We start from the raw sequence: 15,901 nt of genomic DNA on the forward strand, positions 1-15,901 counted from the left end.
GAAATGGTTATGGTTTACCGCGTGATTTAGTTATCATTGGCAGCATATGAAAGTGTGAGATGAGACTTTAGCTGATAAGAGTTTTTCTATCGGCATTCGGGTGTTGTGTGCAGCTGTTGTGATTAGGAGTTATCACTACAAGCGTTTGAGTTATGTAGTCTATCATGTAATAGCACCTGAGGTTGCAGGTGTGGGTTATTACAGCTTGTTCGAGCTTATTCACAGTATAAATGTGGGATTCTGATCATATGAAAGATTTCAAAAGTGGAAACGTGGTCCTATGGATTATGGGCTAGATTGGATTGCAAAATTTCAGTTACAATGTGTTGTCGGACCTATATGAGATAGGGTGACGTGGGATCACCCCCGGGTATATGCGTGGCGAGGTTACTAAGCGATTGTTTGGCTTTTGGGACAACTCTGGGCACGTTCGAGGACGAACGTTTGTTTAAGTTGGGGAGGATGTGATGACCCGACCCGTCGTCTCATGGGTTACCGCTTCGTTTTTCCCATTCTTAGCTTCTTTATGATTTATTATCCATATCTTATGTGATCGAGTTGTTTTGGAGTGGTTTTGATAAGAAATGAGACACTTAGTCTCTTTTAAGAAGGCTTAAGTTGGAAAAGTCAACCGGACGTTGACTTATGAGTTAGAGGGCTCGGATGTGAATTCCGACTGTTCGGCTAGCTCCGGGAGGTGATTTGTGACTTAGGAGTGTGATCGGAAGTGGTTTTGGAGGTCCGGTGTAGAATTAGGCTTGAATTGGCGAAGTTAGTATTTTGGCGAATTCGGGTTGAGAGATGAGATTTTGATCCGAGGGCCAGAATGGAATTCCGAGAGTTGTTGTAGCTTCATAATGTCATTTCTGATGTGTGTGCAAAATTTCAGGTTATTCGGATATCATTTGGTCGGGTTTTTGATCGAAAGTGTATTTCAGAAGTTTTTGGAAACTTAGGCTTGAATTCGATGAGTTTTGGGTAATTTGATATTGTTTGAGGTGTTTTGATGATTGGAACAGGTTTGAATGATGTTATGAGTTATGTTGGCATGTTTGGTCGGGGTCCCATGAGGCTCAGATATGTTTTGGAAGAGTTTTTGGAAGATTTTGGCGTTTTGATTATGAGCATGTAATGATCCAAAGGTCCATTTTTAGTTCTAGAGATTGAAATTTGATTTTGAGACTTCCGGAATTTTGATAATGAATTATAGGAGTGATCTGGAAAGTTTGGTCTAATTTCATCAAGTCGCGATTGGGTTTTTGACGCGAAACATGAGTTAATTGTTTAACGAGCGAAATGGGTATTGAACTGAGCAAATGAGCTCCGAATTGAGTTTCGACTGAAGGGCTATATTCGTATTATTATTTGTGACTCATAAGAACAAGAATCATCGAATTCCGAGGTCCTAGGCTTGAGAAATGAATTTTTGATTAAAATTGCTTTATGAAAATATTTAAGGAAAATGGAAATAAAATTTGATTAGAAAGTTATGATCGATTGAATAAGGGTTGGTAAAGCTGTTTTGAAATTTTCCAGAAATGTTTGATGCGAGGGGGATACTTTGGAAGCTTATACCTCGAAATCCATAAGGAATCAGAAAATTTGCAAAACATGAAAGTTGTAGACCTTACATTCTAGTTTCCAGAAAGTTAAACCATTCATCATTCCGATATTTGTACAGAAAGTTATGACAGATTTAGTGAAGGCTGGGACTGCCTTTTGTTTTGCCTCGAAAACGGCTTATATTCGGGAATTAGCCATTTTTATTCATTTGTGACGATTGTAGAGCTTGTGAAAAGCGATTTTCAACAGATTTTTCAAGGGAAACATTTGGGGTAAGTGTTTTATATCCGAAAGTGATTATATTTCATAAATACATTGTTATATTCATCGTTTAATTTGGATTTAAATGGAAGAAATTGGATTTTTTGCAAAACTTCTCAAAAATGAAAAATTAAGATTTGGAGGTCGAGTTGTTGTCGTAATTTGATAATTTTGGTATGGTTGAACTCGTATCGGAATGGGTTATCGGATTTTATGAGTTTCGCCGGATTCCGAGACGTGGGCCCCACGGACGAATTTTGAGTGTAATTTCGGATTTTTGATGGAAAATGTAGAATTCCATATGGAATTAATTCCTATAATTTTTATTAACTGAATCGAATCGTTATGGCTAGATTCGAGGCATTCAGAGGTCAAAAAGGGGTAAAGACATCGCGAGTTAGAGAATTAGCCTGTTCGAGGTGAGTAATTGATGTAAATGATGTCCTGAGGGTTTGAAACCCCGGAATTTCACATCGTAACGCTATATTAAGGTGACTTGCACGCTGGATAACGGGCGTGGGGTAGAGCACCGTTGGGGATTGTGACTTGGTCCGTCCCGAGAGATGTTTTTACCATGTTTTCTACCTGAACTAAATTGAGAATCATCCTTACTTGGATTTAATTGTTACATTTGTGCTTCTTGCCAATTATTTGAATCCTTCAGGGATTGATATCACTGCTTTCGCATATTTTGCATATCATTTGACCTCAGTCCAAGGTTTTAAATACTGTTTTGCAAACTCATCCATCTTTCTAAGATTTAAAAACTTAAATGATATTTCGGGCTGAGAACTACTGTTTTACAAATGCCCAAGGGGCTTATGATGATTTCTGGACTGAGCATGAATCGGGCTGCGCGCTGCAGTAGTGTTATATTGATATTGAGGCCGAGAGCCTGGTTGATTACATTGATATTGAGGCCGAGAGCCTCGTTGATTACATTGATATTGAGGTTGAGAGCCTGGGTGATTATACTGACATTGATATGAGGCCGAGGGCCTAGATTTGATGTCACGAGATGGCTTGATATTGCGTTTGGGCTGTAGGAGCCCCTCCGGAGTCTACACACACCCCCAGTGAGCGCCGTCGACGATAAATAAATGGATGGCTCGGGCTACACGCCGCAGTGGGTACTAGTGTGTACCATCATATTCATTGCATTGCACTCATGCATTTGTTTTTTTATCTGTTATACCTGTCTCAGTATTTGGTACTCTGACTTAATTGACTTGTTGCTTCACTATTTGTTGTTTTAAACTGCCAGTTATAGTTTACTTTGTAATTTTTTCATGATTTCTTATTCTCAGCCTTTATTTATGTTTATTACTCATTGGGTCGGAGTACTTACATTATTCCCTGCACCTTGCGTGCAGATCCAAGTACACCACAGGCTAAGTGAGGAATTGTTTAGCTGAGTAGGCAGTATCCGGGATTATTGAGGTAGCTGCATGGCGTTCGCAGCCTTGATCTCTCCCTCTATCTCTATCTTTTATTCCGTATTTTTCCTAGACAGACTTGTAATAGGTGGATATTCTGTATTAGAGGATCATATTCGTGACACCGGATTCTGTTGGGCTATGGTGTGGTATTTTAATTGAACTTCCGCAGATTTTATTATTAATGATACACTTGAATGAAATGACTTAGTAAATTCTCTGTGATATTTATCTATAATCTGAATAAGAATTTGGGATAATGTTGTTGAATGGTCGGGCTTGCCCAGCAGTGTATTGGGTGCCATAATGACCGGGGTTGGGGTCGTGACAAGTTGATATCAGAGCCTAGGTTAATTGGTCTTGCAAGTCGTGAGCCGGTTTAGTAGAGTCTCGCGGATCGGTACGGAGACGTCTGTATTTATCCTCGAGAGGCTGCAGAACCTTTAGGAAAGACTTCATATTCTTGAATTCTTATCGTGCGTCTTTGATTCAGCTTGAAAAAGTGACTCTTACAATTCCTTCCACGTGTTCGTATGCGTGAACGAACGCTCAATATTAGATGTGCCTTGATGGCTTGTGATTCACTGATCGAAGGGAGAGATGTGACCTCTGTGAGTTGATGTTGGGCCAGTCTGAAGGACTTGAGGACGGATCTTTTGCCTATGGCTTGAGCACCGAGGTGCTAATTGTGCAAGCAAGAGTTTTGAACTTATATGTCTGGCATTGTCCCTATTAGTGGGAATGATGGTTGGATAGCTACATGAGGAGTATGTTAGTACTGCGAGATGTATCTATATGACTTGGAAGTGACGAGGAAGGGCTGCAAGACGATAGATGAACTATTAAGTGTTTGATTTTCATTGTGATTAGATGTGTAGCCCCGAGTTATGGGCGCGTGTAGAATCTTTTCATGTCTCCTATTTGGAGTGAAGTAAATTTCATGTTACGGTATGAGTTTAGACTCAGGAAGATTAAGTGATCGTGTAAAGTGTATGATAGTGGAAGGTATACAAAAATGTTAATTGGAGGTGAAACAGGTGGGTAATTTCCTTAGGAGTGTTCTAAGGTGGTGTGATCCTTATGTTGTCTATTAGAAGATCTCATTTACAAGTGAATAATATGCATTGAAATCTAAATTGGGCCGCCTAAAGAGTGGGCTTAACAGTTGTGTGAGTAAATGCAAGAATTGCAGAAGAGTTAAAATTCCAGATGATTCATGTTTCCACAAGCTTATGAAGGAGTGAGTTTAACAGTTTTGATTTATGACTTTGAGCCAAGTTGAGGAGTTTGCTATTAATTAAGTTGATTGCACGGTTATGTGCTATATTGGTTCCAGTTTGAGGCATTTTGGTGAGTCAGTTATGGCTTACGGAGATTTAAGGTCGATCAAACGGTGGTCAGACCCGTTTTTATGCTATTCTAGGAAGGACATATGCTATTGCTTCAGATGATGTCATTATAGGAATTATTCTAGTCTGCCACAGAGATGCCTTTGTATTATTCGATCCCGGTTCCACCTATTCTTATGTGTCCTCATATTTTGCTCATTAGTTGGGTACGCCCCTGGAGTTTCTTTCTTTTTCTGTTTATGTAACTACCCCGGTGGGCGATACTGTTGTTGTGAACCATGTGTACCGGTCATGTGTTGTGATTATTGAGGGTTTGGAGACCTGAGTTGATCTATTGCTATTGAGCATGGTGGATTTTGATGTTATATTGGGCATGGATTGGTTATCTCCGTGTCATGTTATTCTAGAATGTCATGCTAAGACAGTTACTTTGGCTATGCCGGGTGTACCACGGATCGAGTGGCGCGGTATGACTGATTATGTTCCTATCAGAGTAATTTCTTTCTTGAAAGCCCAGCGTATGGTTGGGAAAGGTTGTCTGTCATATCTAGTTTTTGTGCGAGATGTTGGAGTTGAGACCCCTAGTATTGATTCTGTCATAGTTGTGAGGGATTTTTCCCGATGTATTTCCTGCAGATCTGCCGGGCATGACACCGGACAGGGATATTGATTTCGGTATCGACTTGGTGCCGGGCACTAAGCCCATTTCTATTCCACCGTACCGTATGGCACCAGCAGAGCTGAAGAAATTGAAAGAGCAGCTTCAGGAACTCCTAGAAAAAAAATGAGGGGGTTCATTCGGCCTAGTGTGTCACCTTGGGGTGCACCAGTCTTATTTGTGAAGAAGGAGGATGACACAATGAGAATGTACATTGATTATAGGCAATTGAATAAAGTAACAGTGAAGAACAAGTACCCTTTGCCTCGTATTGATAGCTTGGTTATGTGCGACAGATTTGAAAGTTTTCTTAATGGGTTTTACCATGGTTCGAATCGGATATCTTCTACCAGTGCGTGGAACATATTGTATATTATGAACCCCTCCTAAATGGGAGCAAATAGAAGATTTCTAACTGCCGGAATGTAATTTTCCTATAGCCCGGAAATTCTAATGATATTCTTGCGTTTGCAAAATGATGGCATAATAGACGTGGTATGCTGTGCATGTTTAATATTTTCATGTACGAGGTGGCAGTTCATTCTTGAAGAAAAGGTCATGAATTATGGATAGAGTAGTCAGTTTCAGATATTTAGATTGAATGTTATAACTGCTCGGTAAGGCCTGAGAAGGGTGCACATTACATTCTGATTAACAGATGTCTATTGGCGTTTCAACGCTCACTTGGTTGATTGACTACCAATATTTCGATCTTGTTATGTATTTAGAAATTTTTTGAAAATAATTATCTTGGGATGATCGTACTTGAGGAATGTGTCAGTCATTTGGGTGCTGAGGTTGTGATCAGTTACAGTGATTTATGTGATCTATGAATTTGGAGACGGGGAATTCTCAAAAATATACTATTTCGGGATTGTGGCATGTTGAGGAGAGTATTTTATCTAACTCATTAGATGCACTAGTCGAGCTAATTGATGATGATAACTATACGCTGTGAGCGCGGATATATGTGAGGTTTGAACCTGTGTGCAAGCACCGAGCCAATATTCATGCTCGGAAGATACGTAGGCTATGATATGCCTAGAGTGGGATATTGAGCTTAAAGGTATAATATTTCTCGTATTCGTAACTCTGTTAAGAACTATCTGAACTATACTTGAGATTTCCAAGATGCTAAATTTCAGAGCAAACTTGGTAATTACTAATTCTGTGTTAACTTGCTGATTTGAGCTATGACAGCGCAGTTTGCTCATGCCTACGATATAGAGTGTTATTTATGCCAGTCCAGGAGCATGAGAATCTTGTTTCACTTAGCATATACATATATACTTGTTGGATTACTTCTATATGATATGCTTGGATTGGAGGTCTGTGACCGTGCCAGGTGGATTATGTTATTAGCAACTAAGTTGCTCGTGAAGTTAATATCAATGTGAGCTATAGGAGAGCCGGTTATTATTATTCTATTCATGTATCTTGGTTCCACTGTGATTGACGAGCTCATAGCATATCGTTGGGGTGGTACTTGTGGAACTTGCAAAGCGGCTCTCTTCTTTGAGGTATTTTCCCTTTCTGGGGTAACCGGATGGTGCAATAGTGAGGTTTACTGGTATGGCATTGTATTATGTACTTCTCCGTGGGCATGATTATTCGCTTGTGGTACTAGACATCAAATTGCGCTTGGTTGATATGGGAAATGGTTATGGTTTACCGCGCGATTTAGTTATCATTGGCAGCATATGAAAGTGTGAGATGAGACTTTAGTTGATAAGAGTTTTTCTATCGGCATTCGGGTATTGTGTGCAACTGCTGGTGATTAGGAGTTATCACTACAAGCGTTTGAGTTATGTGGTCTATCATGTAATAGCACCTGAGGTTGCAGGTGTGGGTTATTACAGCTTGTTTGAGCTTATTCACAGTATAAATGTGGGATTCTGATCATATGAAAGATTTCAAAAGTGGAAACGTGGTCCTATCTTAATTAATAAAATTTTAAAAATAAATAAATTGACAGATAAAAACAACGCCTCTATCTTAATTAATTATAAGGATAAGAATATAGATACTATAAAAATATGATAAATTTAAACATTAATATGAACAATAGTATAAAAGAATAAAAGTAAATAAAAAAATTACTGCAAGAAAAAAAACCTATTTTTATTTATAATGTACTATAATGGAAGTAACGGACAAGAATATGATAATTTTAAGTTATGGGTAATGCAATACGGACAAGAAATTATGGGTAATTTTAAGAGATTTGAAAAATTTCTGCGTTTTTTTAATATTTATTTAATGATTATATATAACTTTTATCTTAAAGATTAATATTTTAAAGTTATTTGCACATAAATCAAATAACTCAAATCACAGGTTTGTGTCCGCGCATCGTGCGAGTACTAATACTAGTTATATTAAATGAGAGTAGTGAAGCATGTGGTTAAGCCAAGTGGCGTATTGTGAAAATACCACTTGGCACTTTTAAGACATAATCTAATTAGATATAATATAGATATTTAATGTATTTCCTTTTTTGCTTACAAAAAAAACCAACAACTTGGCATTTGGTAATAAAGAATTTGGAAAGGGAATAATCAAAACCGATAATCTGTAATGGAATTAATGATAGTGGATTCACCTATTGTTTTTAATATGGTAGCACCTGACATTTGATAATAAATAACAATGTAGAAAGAGAATAATCAAAATTGACAATTTTGTAGTGTAATTAATGATATTAGAATTAATTATGGTTAATTACGAACTAATTAGCATATTTCATATGCAACTTTCACAACATAGTTAGGTGATGAGAAAAAAGGACGAAATATTCTAATGGTATTGTCCTAAAAAACGGAAGAAAAAAAATCTTTACGAAACGTACTACGAAAATAGAGATAGTATGAGGCTAATCATACTTTAAGTAGAAATGACTTTTATATATATATATATATATATATGTGTGTGTGTGTGTGTGTGTGTTTACTTTTAATTAAAAGATACAAAAAATTTAAATTTTGAATTTGAGTTTGAACTGAAAGACAAAAATAATTGAATCTAATCTATATCATGATTCATGATAAGATATATTTTTATATTATAATACATGAACCATCCAGTTCAATTGTTAGAGATGAAATTCAGTCCTTTGTTAACAACATGGTAAGGATATCAGTAGTTGATTATGTAACGACTTCTATTAGAAATAAAGCTACTTCAAAAAATAATAAATCCATGCCTACATCTCCAAACTCAAGAGAGATTGCAAGGCTTAAAAGAGAAAATTAAGTTGCTTGAACTTTAAATAAAATAGTATTATCCTTTTCTAATCTTGAAAAAGCAGGATAGTTTGCAATGTGAAAAATTACTTGGCACTTTTTTGAATAAAATCTAAAAATAAGAGATATTTACTACAACAAAGATCCAGCTATATTATGGAAAGAATATATACTATGACTCTGATTTTTTAAAAAGAAAATATTCTATGGAAGAAAATTAAGTTGCTTGAACTTTAAATAAAATAGTATTATCCTTTTCTAATCTTGAAAAAGCAGGATAGTTTGCAATGTGAAAAATTACTTGGCACTTTTTTGAATAAAATCTAAAAATAAGAGATATTTACTACAACAAAGATCCAGCTATATTATGGAAAGAATATATACTATGACTCTGATTTTTTAAAAAGAAAATATTCTATGGAAGAGAAAGAAATGCTCAAGTTTGAGTAGATAATTAAAAGATAAAGTTAATCTTATCAGATATATATTTCCACCAAATCATAGTACAAAAACAAAGTAAAAAGAACTAAATTGAGATATAATATGAATTTTTATACTCTGGACTAAGTTAAGAAAAAATAAATGAATATACTTAAAATAATAATATGATGATTTTAAAAATTGAAAAATAAGCAGCAGAAAAAATCTTAAATAAAATACAAATATATATATATATATATTTATAAAATAAGAAAAATCTATATTTATATTATTTAAAAGAGAATAATATATAATATGATTAAGCCAAGTGGCACTTTAAAAATAAGACACATGTCAAAATTAAGACAATTAATAAGAATAAGGACAAAGCTAATAAGAATCATAATAAAAAGTTTGAGCAGATAATTGAAAAATAAAGTTAATCTCATCAAATATCCATTTTCAACAAATCATAGTAGGAAAAAAATATAAAAAAACGTAAATTGAGATAAATGTGGCTATTTATACTTTAAACTAAGTTTAAAAATAAAATAAAGTAAGTAAATATACTCAAAATATTAATATGATAGCTTTGCAAATTGATAAATTGTGCGCATCAGAATAAGCTCCTAATTATATTTTATAAAGTAAAAAAAATAATAATAAGTAAATATCATATCTTACTAATATTGATAAATCGAGAACACTAATATATGATACATAAAGAAATATTTCTTAGATAACTTACAAGAGAAGATAAATTAAGTTTTTGATCTATATGGATAAAGTTATCGAATTTGAATGTGAATTTCACTGAATTTGAATTTATGTGACTTTGATTAAAAGATAATTCTTTTTGGATGGTTATTAGATAACAAACAAATTATATTGAGAAAAAGTCATAAAGGATAATTGATCTCATCAGTCCAAACTTCAATATTAACAATTACTTTTCTTACTTTTTTTCATGTAGGTAGAACATATTTTTAGCTATTATTCGAAAGAATTTGAAGATCAAGTGTGGGCGCTCGGTGGAATGGATCAATTGAGTAACCTATTTGTATTTGGTGAATTGACTTCTTAAATTGTACTCCAATAAGTTAAGGCTATACGGAAGAATTGGTTGACTGCCTTACATATGAATACAATATTTTACTGATTTTATTTTTGGATGAGGTTATGTTATATAAGTAACATAATGTTGGACTTTTATAATATGAAAGAAGCTTCTGGAATAATGAAATTTTACTAACTATAGTTGAAGTTTTGTTGAAGAAGCAATTAAATTTTATATGTTATCTTGTTTGACTTAACTTGAGAAGGATGGACTTTAAAAGTGCAATTAAAGTTAAGAAACATGTAAGGACATATGCTATTATAATAACTTTTAGGATACATATTTCTTAGAAATATTTTAGGTATTGAAATATTTAAGAAAGATGATAAATTACGGTGAGAAATTTTCAAGCACAAAATAATGGACAATATATTTGGAGAACCAACAAGGAGGTTGGAGAAATGTACTTAGAATTCTGAGATTTTTAATTATATAGTATCCAAGATGTAGATTTTTTTTTTGTTGAATTAAATATCAAGTTTACGGAACTTCAACGAAGAAGACAATAGATTGTTTATTATATAAATTATTTAATTATATATTTGAGTTATATCCGAAAATTATTCATAATTATGATTCAGTTGTTTTAACACTCAGAGAGATTTTCTTATGAGTATGTTGCAATAAGAAACAAGATGATATTTGAAAAGGTCGAATAAAAATTTAGCATACCTTTTATTCTTTTATATTATTCGCGCATCGCACAAGTTCTAATACTAATTTTGGTACTATAATTTCTTATGTCTGACCAAACAAGAAAAACGACAAATGAAAGCTCCTCATTATGAGATTTTCTTCTCATGAAGATTATTCTGATTTTAGTTAAAAAACAAAGCACTGTAGTATGTATTATTTGAACGATTTAATCAAATCAATTGCAAATTGCAATAATCTTTTAATCCAATTGCAATATTAAAATAATAAGAAAAAAAGACCCCCTTTTTCCCTATCACCATAGCCAAATACATTGTCAAGACAAACCAGTCAACCAAAACAAGAAAAAACCCTTTCTACAAAGCACAAAAATAATTAAACACAAAAACCCCAAACAAGAGATTAGATCAATCTCTCCGACCACCACCGACTCTTATTCTCCGCCGCCGATGGAGTTTTCCCCTTTAAATCGTCTACCTCAAGATACCCTTCACCAGATCTTCTCCCATTTAACCCTCCGTGAAATCATCGTCTCCAAATGCGTCTGCAAATGTCTCAACTCCACTCTCTCTTCTCCGGCGTTCCTCCACCTCATCTCCACTCTCCAACCTCCCCTCTCCCTCCTCGCCCTCCGCCCTTCCCACCGTAGCCACGGCCACAGTCATAATAATCAATCTCCTCATTGTGCACTCCATGTATTCGACACAGTGCTTAACTACTGGTTTCGGTTCCCACTTTCTTTCCTTCCCTTTAGATCTCATTACCCCATCACTTCCTCTCACGGCCTCCTCTATCTCTGGGCTGAGGGCCCCACTACTGCGGGACCCATACCCGCAATTTCACCTCCTCCTCCTCCTCCCAGTAACAATAGCAAAACCCTAATCGTTTGTAACCCTTTAACACGTCAATTCAAGCTGCTTCCTCAATTGGGTTCAGCTTGGTGTAAACACGGGTCGGTTCTTGTCGGGTCACCGAATCAAGTTCTGGTTTTGACTGAGTTAGCTGCTATTTACTTCTCTGGCTCAACAACTTCCAATAATTGGCTCAAGTTTTCATCGAATTTACCGTCAAAACCTAGGAGTCCAATCTTGATTTCTGATACCATTTTAGCCCTTTGTGATGTTGGTTCCCCATGGCGGTCCCAATGGAAGCTGTTTAGGTCAACAGTTAAAGATTTGCAATATAGTCAACAATGGACTAGGTTAGAAAAGCATGAGTGGGGTGATATTTTTGACATATTGAAACGCCCCAGATTGCTTGCTGGTAGAAATGATAAGGTGTTGATGATTGGCGGTCTAAAATCGTCCTATTCATTGCACAGCACATGCTCGACCATTTTGATACTTAGATTGGATTTGGACTCTTTAGAATGGGAAGAAGCTGGGCGAATGCCGCCTGAGATGTTTAGGTATTTTCAAGATTCGAGTAAGTTCAAGGTGTTTGGTGGAGGGAGTAAAGTTTGTTTTTCGGGCAAGAGGGTGGGAAGATTGGCGCTTTGGGAGGAAAATGAGTGCGGGAAAGGGGAATGGCGGTGGATAAGTGGCGTTCCGGGGAATAGTGATGGACTTTATCGGGGATTCGTCTTTGAGGCTCAGTTGAATGCAGTGCCTTAAAGGTGGATTTAGAGGAGGAAGACCATTAGCTTCAATGGTAACTTTTCTGATTTGGGAATTCTAACTTTTCATAATGTTGAAGCTAAATGTTTAGTTTTTCTTTTGATTGCCATGCTAAACAGGATGGAGGCAGTGGTCTCCTAGAACACTTGGTCCGTCAGAAAGATAATGTTATTGTACTTGTTTTTTGAGGTAAATCTGAATAGCAATTGGATATTCAGACGAAGTGGTTGGCTTGTTTGTTATATGATATCTGACTATTCGTGTATGCAAGGATTCCCCTTTCATGTATTCGGAATGTATTTGTCTTTACAGAGCTTTGGCGTTTCATATGATGCATAAACAGTCCTTTGTTTCATCTGTAAGTTAGCTATATTTGCTATGAAATTGGAGAATAATGGCTGACTTCCTTGCTTGATTTGCATAGCAGCGACTGTGATTTTGCTATAACTTATGCAGTTGCTATATTGCCTTTATAAAGATCATTTGTGTTATGGTTTTAAGTTATGCCCATGTGGACTATGTGATGATGTCTCTATTTGATGGATTTGCTCCTTTCTAACTAATAGCGTTAAGCTAAGTTTCGTACTTTATTGCCCTTTTCAGTCACGGGACTTAACTCTTAGCAGTGGTGGCAAGAAACTAGGTACGAACGTACTTGTTAAGCTGCTTACTTGACTGAGACCTTTTATTCTATTGTATGCAAAGATTGATGGTGGATGGATATGTTGATATTCCAATCATCGTATTGTCAAAGGTGAAAAGCGAAAATAACTGTTGAGTTTTGTTTGGGCTTTATACGAAAAGCATAAATATTGTGTGGGTTTTAATGAAGGCACATAGAAGAAATTAAAAATAAAAACTATATTTTGTAATTCAAGTATAACTATGAACACAAACAACAAATATATGTACGCCTTATAAAAGTAAAAAATTAAAAAGAAACACAAACACCAATTAAGTGAAATAGTTATTGTAACACGGAAACCATGGATGATGAAACAGACACCTTAGTGCCTTGGTGCTTGAACTGAAGCTTTGCCTAAATGAGGTAAAGCCTGTTTTGCACCTATCTTCAGAATTTAAGCGCACCTTAAGCCAGCTTTTGGCAACACTACAATTATGACTGTTGCACATCCTATGGGAAAACCAACTCTTGGAGTAGATATTTATTTTTTGAGATTTAACTTCATGCAGTGGATCACTTGATGTCACATAGATAGAGACAACAGTAGGAAAAAAGAAGAAGAAAGAAGATATTATTTGGAGGTGGAATGATTGCTGAGAGTACAGTTCATACTTTGGTTACTCTTTTACCGATTGAGAAAAACCTGAGTGCAGCTTGTGTTTTGCAGACAGGAAGAGATCCTCTCCTCTTCCCTTTCTTTTTCTCTTTTCTCTTTATCCTGTTGTGAAACTATACTCTCTCCCCCATTAGTACATAGCACTCACACACAAAAGGAGTTGTGTAGATAAGAATGAGGTTGGGATTCTATTATACACATACGTAACAGCAACAGGCAAACCTAGTGGTTAGTCATCAGTCATATCTTGAGGTTATTGAGCCGTGAAATTGTTGAAATCTAGGATGAACATCCTCAATTTGCAGCTAAAACAGTTCACATCCTAAGAAGCTGAGTGAGTTCCCTTTTAACCCCCAAAGACCAAAGCTCTTTGTAAGACTAACATGCTATAAATTTGAACTGCCGCAAATATGCCAAAAAGAGGCATCTTTTTGTGAACTGGTGGTTTCTTCCTGTTATTGGTTTTGACTTTTTTCTCGCAATTGATGTTGATTCTCTTGAGAGTTCAAGTGTTGCAGTGACCTGTTTCTTCTCTAGCCACCTCCATCTACCTTCCATTTTTGTCCTCATTAAAGACTCTTTGGTCTTTGTAAAGGAATCAGCTCTTACTTGTCTGGAAATGCAATGAGGGTTGGTTTAGGAGCTTGAACAAATTAGAATAGAAAATCCTCTTATGAGTGGAGAGGCTTTTTCTTTTGTGTATGTCTATTCTAGTAAAGGCCGAGCCAGCCGCTTGTTTGATGCTGCAATACATTGTAACATACCTGTAGATTTTTATTGAGTGAATGGTGGGTAGGTCACTGCTACTTGTACCTGCACTATCTAAGATAGTACAACTGCGTTATAGTTTGTTGGGTTTGTATGATTCCTTTTGGTTAGAATATGTGAACCAATGATAATAATGGCAACTGTACATTGTAACATACCTGTAGATTGCAATACATTGTAACATACCTGTAGATTTTTATTTGAGTGAATGGTGGGTAGGTCACTGCTACTTGTACCTGCACTATCTAAGATAGTACAACTGCGTTATAGTTTGTTGGGTTTGTATGATTCCTTTTGGTTAGAATATGTGAACCAATGATAATAATGGCAACTGGTGGCCACTATCCATGTTCTGTGGGAGAAAGGTTAGTCGTAGTCTTTTTTCAGATATTATCATCAAGGTTTATTTGATGTTGCATCTTTGTCTTCAATGTCTTTTAAGTTTCATATGCTATTTCTTGTAATTTTATTTCATGAACATAACATTTCTTGCGTATCCCTCAACGCGGAGGACTTATAGTATTTTGTTACTAACTAAAGTGGGGACTGATAGAATCCCATTAGTAGCTGTATACAAAGGGGGGCAGTATACCTTGAAGTTTAGTTTTTAGGAACCTTCTAGTCATTTATGCAAATGGGAAGTTGCTGTGTGCTTCAAAATAAGCCCCATTTTTTTGAGTTGATCTTCAACACCAAATTTTCGTTATCTGTCAAGTGTCAATGGTCTTTCTTATAAAATGCCTCCTGAAACATCAAGTTTTCTTGTGTCTAAGTGGCCATCCTATTTATTGTGTTCCCTTCAAATTATTGGAAAACTGGCATACTGAATGATCTATCCCATCGTGTCTCTGTTAGGCTTGACTGTTGGGGGCTTCCTATTCAGTTGAAAAAGAAGCTGTATAGTTTTTAAACAAAATGGCAATGTAGCAAGAGCTGGGCTGTACTGTTGCATCACATTGCTTCAATAATATTAGTTATACTATTGGAGATTAAGGGAAACTGGAACTACTCTTGTTGTCGTTGCTATGATGTAACCATGTACTATTGATAAAAAATGATGTCTATGTCACTACTCAATATACAGTCAAACCTCGCTATAACAGCTTCGTTTGTTCAGAATATTTTTAAATGTTATAGCTAAGTGTTGTTATATAAAACATATATTATAATATAACATGAAAATTGGTTTCGCAAAAGCTTGGCTTTTATAGTGAAGTATTGTTATATAGGAATCTTGTTATAAAGAGGTCTGACCGTACAATGAAAGGAAGAGAGAGAGAGAATGATAATTGGATACAATTGCTGTCATTCACAACCGGATGTGGCGTTGTGTTAATATGTTGTAATTTAACAGTTTTTTTTTGTGTGTCATTTCCCAACCGTTTCTCCTACAGCACTTAAACTGTAATGACCTAACATCTGTTTCTTCTGCACTCTCCATATTTGATCTTATGCTCTTTCTTTTATTTACTGCTGCATATGCAGGTGATTCATCTGATGTATTCCAATCCTTTTA

The 15,901-nt window shown here is 35.7% G+C and overlaps 1 protein-coding gene across 2 annotated transcripts; it reads left to right on the plus strand.

The window, feature by feature from the left end:
* Window positions 1-11,006: 11,006 nt before the first annotated feature.
* LOC104234569 (SKP1-interacting partner 15) lies at window positions 11,007-15,315 on the plus strand. Of its 2 annotated transcripts, XR_712984.2 has the most exons (3): window positions 11,007-12,350; window positions 12,920-12,959; window positions 15,241-15,315. XR_712984.2 is itself a non-coding variant. In XM_009788157.2 (2 exons), exon 1 carries the CDS (start codon window positions 11,150-11,152, stop codon window positions 12,311-12,313), a length of 1,164 nt encoding a protein of 387 aa, XP_009786459.1. In that variant the 5' UTR covers window positions 11,007-11,149; the 3' UTR covers window positions 12,314-12,350; window positions 12,436-12,742. The 2 variants fall into 2 exon arrangements, 1 of the variants encoding a protein (XP_009786459.1); XM_009788157.2 differs by lacking the exons at window positions 12,920-12,959; window positions 15,241-15,315 and adding an exon at window positions 12,436-12,742.
* The last annotated feature ends 586 nt before the right edge of the window (window positions 15,316-15,901 follow it).

Source organism: Nicotiana sylvestris, chromosome 4, assembly GCF_000393655.2.
Source record: "Nicotiana sylvestris chromosome 4, ASM39365v2, whole genome shotgun sequence".
NCBI classification, from domain to species: domain Eukaryota; kingdom Viridiplantae; phylum Streptophyta; class Magnoliopsida; order Solanales; family Solanaceae; genus Nicotiana; species Nicotiana sylvestris.